General features: G+C 46.3%; 2 protein-coding genes across 4 annotated transcripts; both read left to right on the top strand.

Moving 5' to 3' along the window:
• The first annotated feature begins 410 nt into the window (after nucleotides 1-410).
• LOC118408989 (kelch repeat and BTB domain-containing protein 12-like) lies at nucleotides 411-5,975 on the top strand. The gene is made up of 5 exons (XM_035809855.1): nucleotides 411-710; nucleotides 1,050-1,310; nucleotides 3,133-3,272; nucleotides 3,402-3,605; nucleotides 4,518-5,975. The coding sequence occupies exons 1-5, from the start codon at nucleotides 456-458 to the stop codon at nucleotides 5,467-5,469; spliced, it is 1,812 nt and encodes a 603-aa protein (XP_035665748.1). The 5' UTR covers nucleotides 411-455; the 3' UTR covers nucleotides 5,470-5,975.
• A 1,506-nt stretch (nucleotides 5,976-7,481) lies between these two features.
• On the top strand, nucleotides 7,482-11,555 carry LOC118408990 (glutenin, low molecular weight subunit-like). Of its 3 annotated transcripts, none has more exons than XM_035809858.1 (3): nucleotides 7,482-7,670; nucleotides 8,074-8,500; nucleotides 10,578-11,555. In XM_035809858.1, the coding sequence occupies exons 2-3, from the start codon at nucleotides 8,081-8,083 to the stop codon at nucleotides 10,866-10,868; spliced, it is 711 nt and encodes a 236-aa protein (XP_035665751.1). In that variant the 5' UTR covers nucleotides 7,482-7,670; nucleotides 8,074-8,080; the 3' UTR covers nucleotides 10,869-11,555. The 3 variants fall into 3 exon arrangements, with proteins under 3 accessions (XP_035665751.1, XP_035665749.1, XP_035665750.1); XM_035809856.1 differs by having other exon boundaries at nucleotides 7,482-7,682; XM_035809857.1 differs by lacking the exon at nucleotides 7,482-7,670 and having other exon boundaries at nucleotides 8,057-8,500.
• The last annotated feature ends 877 nt before the right edge of the window (nucleotides 11,556-12,432 follow it).

Below are 12,432 nucleotides of genomic sequence, written 5' to 3'. Positions count from 1 at the left end.
GTTCCATTCCGTGAACAAGGCTGGCGGAGTCGGCTGAAAATCTGGGGTATTAAAGTCCCAATAAATTTGTTGTTGGTTAGGTAAAGTTTTAGTTAATCCATAATCATGGAAATACGTCTTTCTTTTCTTCAGATATCCTCAGTTTTTAAGCTCCAGTTCTTCCTTCCATCATAAGTAACTAGTATGCCTTTACCTTTGTGCGAAATTTCAACTCATTCAATGAAATTTCAACTCATTCACTTTTTACTATAGAATCATTTTGTGTTGCAAGTTTTAATCACATTAACGTGTGTAACTTGTGACGTTTTAATGCAGAAGGATGTTGATATTTCCACATTGATGCAAGTATCTGCATAAGCACTTACTGCTACACTATGCGGGTAATCAGTGTATCTCTAGCTACCCTTTCACCTTGGGTACCATACTCTATCTACATCTACATCATCATCATCAACATGGCTGCGGAAAACCAAGAACGCCACGTCAGCGCACTTCGCTCTCGTTCCTACCAAGACGAGAGCTATTTGCACGGGTTTCTTGGAACTGTGGGTGACTTACAGAAGGCTGGAGTACTGCAGGATGTCGTCCTTGAAGTCGAGGGCCGGCGTTTTCCCTCCCATCGGCTTGTTCTGTCCGCGGCCAGCCCCTACTTCAGGGCCATGTTTACAAGTGACATGGCGGAAAGTCGTCAGAAGACGGTTGTTTTACAGGTAGGGTTGGCGTGACGTGTGGTTTGAATAGAGTGAAACATCACCGAGAACATGTATAACAGGGAAACCAACACAAAAGTAGCGGGACCCTTATAGCTCTGCACTGTAACACCAATGCTGAAGTGGTCGTCACCGCTGGAAAACCAGTGCTGAGACAGTATTTGTAACTAAAAAGAATGGCCCACAGTTACCAGGAACATATTAACGTTACTGTACGTGTTGTTGTTGTTGTTGTCCTCGTTTAACGTCTATTATTTCGCTAGACGTGGCCTCTTGGTAAGTGGAAGTAGCAGTAGAGATTACCATTCTTATCTATCTATTGCTTTGTCTGTTCTGCAGGGTTTGGATGCAGACATGTTTGGGGAGATCCTGAGCTACGCCTACACAGGAACCCTCCAGGTGTCCCTGGCCAAAGTCCAGCCCCTGTACCAGGCAGCCGACCTCCTCCAACTGGACTATGTGAGAGACACCTGCAGCAGCTACATGGCCATGAACGTGGAGCACTCCACCTGTGTGGACATGTACAAGTTTGCTGATGTCTTCTTTGTGGACATTGTCCGGAAACGTTGTCTACAGAGGATATACAGAGACTTTGCGGAGGTTTGTGTTGGTCTTTTGTTATAATTGTGATCTTAGATGTAAAGGTCAGTGAAATTAGATTTAGGAACAATACCCTCTTTAGATGCTTGGAATCATATGAATTCGGCACAGCAGAAAATAATAGAGCCTTGAAGTTCATCAGGTCCAAGTGATCAACCCCTTGAAACACATTACTTAATTAAGTATGTACCCGGTAAGCAACTGAGAAAGGCTTTTTGTGAACAGGATTGAAAACTTTTGGTCAGCTACTTGGAAAACATGACCACATCACAGTCCTTTTCGTCATGATAAACGCTCTGTTCAACGCCGATGGACCCGTCTGTGAGCAACAAGGCCAGCTAGACTTCTGCAGGGCTTTCCGCAGGTCTCACAGCAGAATTCCGTAGATTGACATGGTTCATGTCTCTTCCTACTTCTGTCAGCCTCCTTTTTCTCCAGAACATTTTCAAGTTCTTGAGAGCCTTTGTGGAGCGTGTGCCTCCAGGAAGCACGATTCTGGGCGAGTTTCTCCCAGTCAGCACTGATGTTGAACTGTCACGCCGACATGCGTCGACAAAGCAAAGCTTTGGATGCCTCGTCGTGTTTGCCGTCAGCAAGCTGACCGTACAAAACTCAGTGCGGTAGACGTGAGTGGGCCATGCGGTACACATGACCCAACCATCGTAGCCTGCGGTGCTTTATGATTGGGTACAGGCTAGTGTTACCTGATTTAATCGCGCTTCTCCCGGAAAGCGGAGTTTGCGTTACACAGACTAAGGCTAATGCAGTATTGGTGTCACGTCTTCTGAGGATTTCCAGGTTTGAAACTTTGTCCATCCACGTAACCCTACAGATCTTCCTGAGGCATCTTAAGTGGAAGTTTCCTCTCAACGTGCATATGGGAGGCCCAGGTCTCGCTACCGTAGAGCAGAGCGGACAGTACTGTACACATGTCTGGTAAATCCGGACCTTAGTGTGAGTTGTGAGGTACTTGTCCCATGTACGCCTTTTCAGTTTCCCGAACAGAGTTGCAGTCTGGCCGATGCGTGAGTTGACTTCACGGTTAAGGTTCCCAGAGGACGAGACCGTGGAGCCTAGGTGGAGCCGCGGAAGTCTTCTACCGTGGCAAGCAGGTTCTCCTTGATTTTAATTTGCAGAGGTGGTGCATTGGTTGAGAAGGCCACCGTCTTCTTCACACTGATCACTTGGCCAAAATTGTCACAGGTATTGCTGAAGGCGTCACACATGCTTTGTAACTCGGCTTCACTGTACAAGGACCCCGCTTTGTACCACAAAGGACAATAACTTTTCTATGGTGTTGTCTGACCATAGGGAACTATGCGAACATGATTTACACTTGAATGACTTTTGCATATGATCCTTAGGAGTTAGTACTATAGTAGTTCAACCAATTTTTCTTGTTAGCTGTACTGGTATTGAATTGTTCCTTCCAGTTCATTCTAGTGACGCTGAAGAAGAGTGATGGATGTGACTCGAAACGTCCGGTAGTAAATCTCCGTTTTCTATCCAGTTGTAGAGATTGAATTGTATTTGAATACTGTATTATCTGAAGGTCTAACCTTCATATAAAAGTTTTTCACAGGTGTTGTCCCAGAAATCTCTGAGTTTTCCTGAGAACATGCTGTACATTGGCACACAGGCTTCTTTCATGGTTTCTTTGTTAGCTGGGTTGGGTGAGTTGATGTATGTCAGTCGGGACTCGGGAGTTCCACTTTTCATCCAGGACTGGGCCAATTTTGTCTAGAAATTTGACCATACCACTTATATGACCATACCACTTATAATTGAATTGCTACATAAAGAAATATTTGCACCTCCACAGGTTTCCGACAGCGAGGACTTCTGCAGCCTGAGTGTGAATCAGCTGACTGAGATCATCAGCCACGATGAGCTGGATGTTAAAGAGGAGACAACAGTGTGGGAGGCTGTGGTGAGATGGGTGCAGCACAGCAGGGAGGATAGGTGGATTTCACTGTTCTTTAGCTACCGCATATTGTAGCAAATTAGCATGAAATAAAAGATGTTTTATTAAAAAAAGCTGATACGTTACCAAGAAATCAGCTGAACCTACCCGTACCCTTTACCCTACAGACTGCACCACCTACCCAGCATCCTCCCTCACATCCGCTTCAAACTGATGACCTCGGATGACACAGCAGCCATCTTGGACCACCCCCTGGTCAGGGAGGATTCTGGAAGTTCTGAGGTCATTAGGAATATGGTACAGAAAGGGAACTCCAACCTGAAGCCGAGGTTTGGGATGATGACAGAAATGGTTCTGCTTTTCTCCGGAAGGTACTGTACTGATAATTTCAACATTTTACACCTGGAACTGTACGTGTGTGTGTCGTTCTGTATTTTCTGTTCATACTCTCTTTAGCATATGCTCATGTTTCCTTCCCCTCTTTTTCAAGATAGGCAAGTGTTATTCTGTCTCCATTAGATCAATGTAGTACATCTTAAGAGCTATACGACTTAATTTTTGTATGACCCTACCCTATTTTGGACTTTCATCAAAGGAAAAACCTTTCATTAGATGCACAAGGATTGAAAACAATGGCCTTATTCCAAATTGCTGTAAGTTAGTAACAACAACTGACTAAGTGTACTCATTACATCCCATTATGTTAACTCTCAATGTTTTTGCTCTGTTTCTTCTTCTGTTCCAAACAAATAAGGTCAATGACCTAGACCAGATGGTTGCCACCATGGTTACTGGTAAAGTAGCAGACACCCTGTGGTGTTCCATTACATCATATACTGTAAATGCAGAAATGTTCACGGTGGATTAATGTTTGCGGTTTTCGCGGTGATCACTTCACCGCGAACTTAAAACCACCGCGAACATTTTTCTATTATGGTATTAGACTGCAGTCTATGCTGTTACCGCGAACTTAAATCCACCGCAAAAAGTCCCTTTTCCCGCTACCACAAAATTAAATCCCCGCGAACTTAAATGCATTTACAGTAGCAGGATAGACATGATAAAACTTGAGGGGCTGGTCATAATATATATGAATGTTTTTGAGAATAAACAGAGCAGAAATTCTAGCCATTGTATGTTTGTAGATTTTACTTTCTCCTGCTTTGTCTTCCTTTTCATGTAAGGCCACTACTGAGTAGTTGGTTGTTTGCTTCATTACAGTTCCTTGCTTGAATTTTTGTCCAGTCCTACTTACTATCAACAATTTGTTATTTAATCCGCAGGCACGGATCAGATGAGATGTTATGCATGAATCCGCCGTCAGGAAGGTTCTTTAAGGTCAGCTGCAGTTCCTATCCCGAAGTCGTGGCCAAAACTGTCACCGGTGATAACGACCTTTACATTCTGACTGCAGAGTCTGAAGATCAGTTGTCCCTGTTTAAGTACAATCAAATGGGAAACAGGTGGGAACAAAAGGCTTCAGTACACAGTACCCAGGGAGATGGCAGGCCTAGAAATGAGCACCTTGTAGAAGCTGATGGACATCTTTATTACCTTGCAAGAGTCGTTGATAAAGTGTCAGGGAGAGAAGAAGTGTTTATGGTGCTGGAAAGGTACAACCAGCACACAGACCAATGGCACTCCTGTTCACAACTGCAGCTAGAGGGAAGATATGAACATGGGACAATGGGTGACACTTTTGGAATGATAAAGGAATATAAGGTAGTATCTTGTGATCGGTGCATCTACGTGTTCTCAGACACAGAAATGCATCGCTACAACCCAAGCCAGGAGCTGTGGAGCAGGCTGACCATGGCAAGAAACATTCCTGAATTTGTTACAGCCATTGCCATGGGAACAGAGATCTTCTGTGCGGATTATGACTTTACCAGTAGCAAGATGATGGTGTACGACACAGAGGCAGACAGCTGGCTTGAGCTTCCGGCTTTGGGGCGGATAGCTCAAGAGGACCGGTCTTACTCGATATACAGTTTCTTTGTGCTGGAGGATCAGCTGCATGCGTTGTTGTTCTGCCGCAGGGAAACAGATTCCCATACCTTCCGTATTTTTGCGTATGACAGGTCTACAGGTATTTGGAGTGACTGTGTGGGGTTGCCCGTCCTGCCCCCAGGACATTGGCAGTGTGTTGGCCCATGCACTGTGGCACGTATTTACTTGCCTTATTTGAAGGATAATGATATATTCTTAGAGTGTGCAGCACGCCCAGTGGTTTAATCTCCAGCACGCTGAAGTAGCCATTTGGCACACAGTTCTCTGTTGGTTACAGAGTTAGGCAGCAGGGAGAAGGAGAAGTGATTGATAGTATCACAAGTTAGTACATCTACAGATCACAGTTTGGTGACTATTGATCAATGTCGAGTTTTTATGCATGGGAGATAGGGGTGCTGGAAGGACGTTTAGTCTTAAGGTCATCCTCCTCCCATTATTGACTTGACGTGTCTTCAATGCCAGACACATACCCTTTATAAAACTTCCATTATGGTTGTACATGTATTTTACTTCATATGCTATGTTTTTCCTTTGTATGTTAGCCTGCCTGAATCACACAGCCCTCTGTTGAGGAGCCCTATATAGCCCTTGGCAATGATAGTTTGTTTCACACAAACTATTCATATGTAATTTGTTGAAGAATGCACCTGTTTATATGTTTCCATATGCGATATAATTTTGTGAAACTTTTTTGGCATCCAATTAAATATGTGCAACTGTTCTTGACAAAACCAGTTTCTTCTTGTGCATTTTTGTTTTATAATATGGCCATTCTAAGGAAAGTCTCTCTTCCATGACCCAGTACCACACAGACAAAGCCCACAAACAGTCGGTAATTTAGACCCGTCCAGAGTGATAAGCTTAACGCTTATCATGAATGATCCGCAAAAGAAAGCAATAATTGCATATGAAAGAAAGGTCTGTTTGCTATTGCAACGGAGGAGTAAAGATCTCTGGCGATAGAGAATGATCACAGACGCTCAATGGTTGGCATGGCCGAAAACTATCTTTATTCTCCACTGTCCATCCTCTCACTGTGTCTCAACCGAACTGACCTCAGAATCTCAAATCTACCTTCTATTTATCCTGGGCTAGATGCTGATATCATCAGACCAGATGTGCTTCACAGCTCATTATCATAAAGCCAGGCGCCGCGGACCAATCAGAAGGAGCTATACACACAGGAAAGTAAGGGATATGCAGGCATTGGCGAATCAAAAGGAGCAAAACATATGTCAGAGCAGAGGGAATAAGTACAGACTGCAAGGGGAGAATGGCTCCTTCTGCTAAAATTGATAATGAGTTTTGTTGTTCTAAAAAGCCAAAGACTGCAATGTTTCGTATATATTCTGTGGAAATTCTGGTTTCAAAATGCAATCTGTAATACAAATGTATGTACCAAAGAACAAATGTGAATTTTCAAAAATTCGACAAAGGAATTCACACGTATAGTAACAAGGGATCTATGTGTCATACAGGAGTTTGCAAGTTTGGTTAGGCTTCGCTCACTCGGTGGTTTTATTCTGTGGTTATAGCAAAGGACCAGGCGTTATGACACCATATACACCGAGGAACAGGCGGATGATTAATCCTTAATTAATTGTGATCTTCCCTTTGTTCTTCCCTATCTCCTTGTCGGAAGATGTTTATCAGTTTCTGTTGATTTCTAAGAAACCTACCCAAGAATCATTTTAAACAGATGTTGTCGATATGGGCTCTATTACACCATGGCGACACCCAAGTTACATTTATATTTACCATCTGCTCTCCTCACATCTGCTTGCCTATCATTTATATGGTAACATAAAGACACCAAAAGTTCACTTCCACAAAGGCGTGTCCGCGTGCTGTTGATCTCAATTTTGACCAATAACTGGAGACCAAAGAAATTTTGGGTGAAGGCTAATCTCCAAGTAGATCCACGGTGCGTAATGTATTGGTATCAAACTTACCGTTTGACTCCCTTAGCCGGCCATACTCCCTGGCCAGCTTTGATACTATCTTATGGCACCGTAGGATCTGCTTGGAGATTAGGTGAAGGCAACACGTAGAAATACATTGTTTAATGGAGACAAGAATGGTGCTCTGAAAACAAGACTATTTGATTTTTTTCCATACATAACAGCTGACCACGGGTCTGTTGATGCTTTATCTCACATACCAAAATAGCATCAACACATACATACGGTGGACGATCTCAATTCTAGATTTGTGACGTCTAGAAAACAAGGTGCTATCTTCACTGTGCGCTCATTGGTTGATCATGAATCACGTGATTTCCCTCCAACCATATAAATACAGAACAGACCACCTATCTGCCTCTCTTTAGATTCATCCGCGTAGCCGAGCAGCTGGTGTGAGGAACCCTGTTCGTAGAGAGCATTGTCTGTGCAACCACGTTTTTTCCACGCTCTGAGTTTGACTGTGTACGAGAAAAGGTTTGAAAGGAAACTCGGGTTCCTGCTTTTCTTTATTGTTGGTGGGCTTGCATTTTTGTTCGTCTTAAGCTGAGTTTGTTGGGTTTAGGGCGTGGGTTTTGGAAAAATCGTGTAGATGGCGCAGGGGAGATTTGCATGTGTTTGCCGTTGCAGGGTGGGCACTGGGTGAACATATTGTTTGATAAACGGATTTACAGGAAATGCGGTAGGCATTGTCTGTACGTAGAGGGAGGGAAACTCGTGTCATGATTCCCTTTGTGACCGCGTGAGGTGTGTGCCAGCGCGGCGGAGGATTGCTCGAGTCAAGGAGGTTAAAGAATCTTAACCTCCTTGCTCGAGTGGGTTTAGTTTTGGATGTTTTGTCAAAGCGGGGTTCGTATTTGTGGTGAAGTTTCAGTATGTCTCAAGCACCGAGTGTTCCTACCGGAGGGCAGTTGCCGCCTAGGATGCAGCAAGTTCCGAGGGTAGCAGCCCTGCAACCGGCAGCTCCGGGGATACCAGTACAGCAGCAGCAACCACCACCGCAGGCCCCGGCGGCCCAGCAGCAGGCGCCGGCTGCCCAGCAGCAATCTCCGGCGGCCCAGCAGCAGGCGTTACCGGCGCAGCAGCAGCACGCTCTACAAGCGGCACAACAGGCACCGCAGGCTGCACAGCAGGCACCGCAGGCGGCACAGCAGGCACCGCAGGCGGCACAGCAGGCACCGCAGGCGGCACAGCAGGCACCGCAGGCGGCACAGCAGGCACCGCCGGCCCAGCAAGTTCAGGGGGCCCAACAGCAAGTGGTGCAGGGACAAGTCGCAGGAGGACAAAACCAACAGGTGATTAGGCCTTATTTTCTTTATGGTATCAGATTTGGGATGTTGTGTTTCCATGACGGGCATGGCTGCATGCTCTTCGATAGTGTGACTGTTTACTGTGTGATGTTTTGGGGAGGGGTTGTTAGACTGATAACGTGGTTGAACATTGTGTGGGTATGTATTTATTCGGCAGCCGTCATCCACGGGCTCCGTTCCGTCGCGCTGAGCGTTTGCTACCTGTTTCTAGGGTACAGATGTTGAGGGCGCTAGTCGGTCAGCCTGGTGGGTGGCGGGTGTTTAAGGGGAAAAGCAACGTGTATGTGCTGTTTCTCTGGTCGCCGGGCTGGGTGCTCGTGTTCTTTGTACGCGAGTACTTGGTGGCGGTGACTGGTTTTCTTGTGCATGGTGAGTATTTTCATTGTGTGTGAAGCAACGCGCACCTGCGGGTGCCTGACTGTTTCGTGCTGGGTGTTTGCGGCTTTGTGTTAAGGCTTGTGCAAACGCTGAGTACCGTCGGTCGGGTAGCCTCGTGGGTGGGGGGTGCTTCATAGGGAAAACGACGCGCATGTGCAGCTGTTCTGGTTGCCGGGCTAGGTGTTCGTGTTCTTTGTACGCGAATACTTGGTGGTGGTGACTGGTTTTCCTGTGCATGGCGGGTGTTTTCATTTTATGTGAAGCAACGCGCACCTGCGGGTGCCTGACTGTTCGTGCTGGGCGTTTGCGGCTTTGTTTAAGGCTTTGTGCAAACGCTGAGTAGCGTCGGTCGGGCAGCCTTGTGGGTGGGGGGTGCTTCATGGGGAAAACGACGCGCATGTGCAGTGTTCTGGTCGCCGGGCTGGGTGTTCGTGTTCCTAGTACGCGAATACTTAGTGGCGGTGGCTGGTTTTCCTGTGCATGGCGGGTGTTTTCATTTTATGTGAAGCAACGCGCACTTGCGGGTGCCTGACTGTTTGTGCTGGGCGTTTGTGGCCTTGTGTTAAGGCTGGTGCAAACGCTGAGTACTGTCGGTTGGGTAGCCTTGTGGGTGGCGGGTGTTTCATGGGGAAAACGACGCGCATGTGCAGTTTTCTGGTTGCCGGGCTGGGTGTTCGTGTTCCTAGTACGCGAATACTTGGTGGCGGTGACTGGTTTTCCTGTGCATGGCGGGTGTTTTCATTTTATGTGAAGCAACGCGCACTTGCGGGTGCCTGACTGTTTGTGCTGGGCGTTTGTGGCCTTGTGTTAAGGTTTGTGCAAACGCTGAGTACTGTCGGTCGGGTAGCCTTGTGGGTGGCGGGTGTTTCATGGGGAAAGCGACGCGCATGTGCGGTTTTTCTGGTCGCCGGGCTGGGTGTTCGTGTTCCTAGTACGCGAATACTTGGTGGCGGTGACTGGTTTACTTGTGCATGGCGGGTGTTTTCATTTTGTGTGAAGCAACGCGCACTTGCGGGTGCCTGGCTGTTCGTGCTGGGCGTTTGCGGCCTTGTGTTAAGGCTTGTGCAAACGCTGAGTACCGTCGGTCGGGTAGCTTTGTGGGTGGCGGGTGCTTCATGGGGAAAACGACGCGCAGGTGCAGTTGTTCTGGTCGCCGGGCTGGGTGTTCGTGTTTCTGGTACGCGAATACTTGGTGGCGGTGATTGGTTCTCCTGTGCATGGCGGGTGTTTTCATTTTATGTGAAGCAACGCGCACCTGCGGGTGCTTGACTGTTCGTGCTGGGCGTTTGCGGCCTTGTTTTAAGGCTGTGTGCAAACGCTGAGTAGCGTCGGTCAGGCAGCCTTGTGGGTGGGGGGTGCTTCATGGGGAAAACGACGCGCATGTGCAGTTTTCTGGTTGCCGGGCTGGGTGTTCGTGTTCTTAGTACGCGAATACTTAGTGGCGGTGACTGGCTTTCCTGTGCATGGCGGGTGTTTTCATTTTATCTGAAGCAACGCGCACCTGCGGGTGCCTGACTGTTCGTGCTGGGCGTTTGCGGCTTTGTTTAAGGCTTTTGCAAACGCTGAGTAGCGTCGGTCAGGCAGCCTTGTGGGTGGGGGGTGCTTCATGGCGAAGAAGGGTCCGCATGTAAGGCGGGATGTTGTGATGAGACACTAACTGTGGAGGTGTTATGTGTTACGCTAGGCCTGGGACATCAGGGCGGAGTTTCTGGCGCTGAGGCAACAGATCGACCGCTTGCAAGGACGGTCGGTTGATGGTATAAAAGACGAGATCCTCCTACTAGCGGCAAGGCCTTTGGCGGCCTTTGATCATCGTAGGGCAGTGGCGTTGTTGGAGACACTTGCAAACCAGGCACGGATGCAGGGACACCCCATGGCTGAGGAATACGAAATTATCCTACAACGGGTAGCTAGATCACCGCGCTTTAAAGACTTGCTTATGGACCTCCTCGGATCGCCAATACTAAAAAAGTAAATAAGAGTATGGCTGGCTGCTTTAAAACACTGAATGCAATGTCAGAGGTCTTTGAGTGTGAAGACCAAGGGGAGACCATGTTGTATAGTAGGGCGAATAGACCGAATACTGCTAATAGGTTTGAGCCGTACAGGAATCAAAGTCCGAGGAGGTCTAGTGGTGGTAGGAGAAACCGAGGCCCCCGCCCAGAGGATGAGTGTCATAGGTGTGGGCAGAAGGGACATTGGGCTAGAGGGTGTACTAACCCAAAGAAAAAACAATAATGTATTTTGTGACATGTACGAAGATGTTTGATGGCTCTCGGGAAGAAGTATTGAAGTGTTTTCATGGCAAAGGATAAAAGAAGGGTGGTTTGTCTCACAAATGGTAGTATTGAAGTGTATTTCATGCCATGTACAGAAGAGATGTGATGAGTATCAAACTAAAGGATTGGAGTTGATGTTGACATTGCTGAAACATGAGGCGTGTTTGTAAATTTCTTTTTTTGTGTTGCTCTTTTGTTTTTGTTTTTGGTTGATTTCTTGTAAGCCTGGCAGTGTACATTGTTGGAAAATTCAGATTGTGCTGTGTATTTTGAAATGTTGAGATGTGAGGGGAACCTCATATGAGTTGCAAAGGTTGTGCGGAAAATGGAAATTGACTTGGACTGGACTGGATCATGATTATGATTAAAACTGTGGCAATATACGTTTTGCTGGTGTGTTTATGTGAGCGTGTGTAATCTTGCTAGTGTTTATTCACATTATTGGCAATTGGTCGACAAAAACTGTGTTGAAGTGGAAGGTAGTAACAATTAGAAGTTCGTTTGGAATGAGAAAACATAAATAAATAGATAACAACAACGTTTGGAATGAGAAAACATAAATAAATAAATAAATAACAACAACAACAACGAGTTGAAACGACATCAAATGAAAGAGACAAGGCTGTTTGTGTGTATTGACCATCGTCATCATCTTGGTCGAAGGTGATCACAGATGGTCGTTGATTGACCTGTTGGAAGTAAATGGCCAATATTTCGTATATTAGTTGTTGGTTTAGTTAGATTACTGCGATAGCGGTTAGGTGTTGAGGAACAGGAGAGATCTAGTAGGACTACTGAAAAGAAGAAAGTTTCCGACACATAGTGGGTATGAGAGAGTTTTGGGTAAGGTGTTTGTCACACGGGGATGAGTGCAGCTCACAACAAGACATGTTGAAAGAGATAGGTAATAGATACAACATGAGGTGGTTTGCTGGATAAATTCAATGTCTTGGTTTTGTTTTATGTAGTTGTAGAATGGTAATGTGATTGAGGCTCGGTTGGGGGTAACGAGGAGGCAATGGGGTTGTGTAGTTATGTAGGGTGAGTTTGCTGAAGGATGAAAAATACACTTTTCTAGAGGAGATGTTCTTTATCCTGTTTTCAGACACAGCAAGGCTTCACTCCAGACATCCACGAGTTCGAGATGCGTTTTCCGATGGATCCGTTCAGTGCCTACCAAGAATACCTGAGGAGAAAGGTAGTATGGATTACAAGGAAGAGGGATGGGAAAGTTGTGATACCGCCATCAGTGATAGAGGT

Source organism: Branchiostoma floridae, unplaced genomic scaffold (assembly GCF_000003815.2).
Source record: "Branchiostoma floridae strain S238N-H82 unplaced genomic scaffold, Bfl_VNyyK Sc7u5tJ_72, whole genome shotgun sequence".
In the NCBI taxonomy this organism is placed as follows: domain Eukaryota; kingdom Metazoa; phylum Chordata; class Leptocardii; order Amphioxiformes; family Branchiostomatidae; genus Branchiostoma; species Branchiostoma floridae.
This window is presented reverse-complemented; position numbering and strand designations above follow the sequence as displayed.

Coding starts and splice junctions, on each gene's coding strand:
- LOC118408989 (XM_035809855.1), top strand. CDS start 456: ATGGCTGCGGAAAACCAAGAACGCCACGTCAGCGCACTTCGCTCTCGT. Junction 1,311..3,132: donor TATACAGAGACTTTGCGGAG/GTTTGTGTTGGT, acceptor GCACCTCCACAG/GTTTCCGACAGCGAGGACTT. Junction 3,273..3,401: donor CAGCACAGCAGGGAGGATAG/GTGGATTTCACT, acceptor TTTACCCTACAG/ACTGCACCACCTACCCAGCA.
- LOC118408990 (XM_035809858.1), top strand. CDS start 8,081: ATGTCTCAAGCACCGAGTGTTCCTACCGGAGGGCAGTTGCCGCCTAGG. Junction 8,501..10,577: donor CAGGAGGACAAAACCAACAG/GTGATTAGGCCT, acceptor GTGTTACGCTAG/GCCTGGGACATCAGGGCGGA.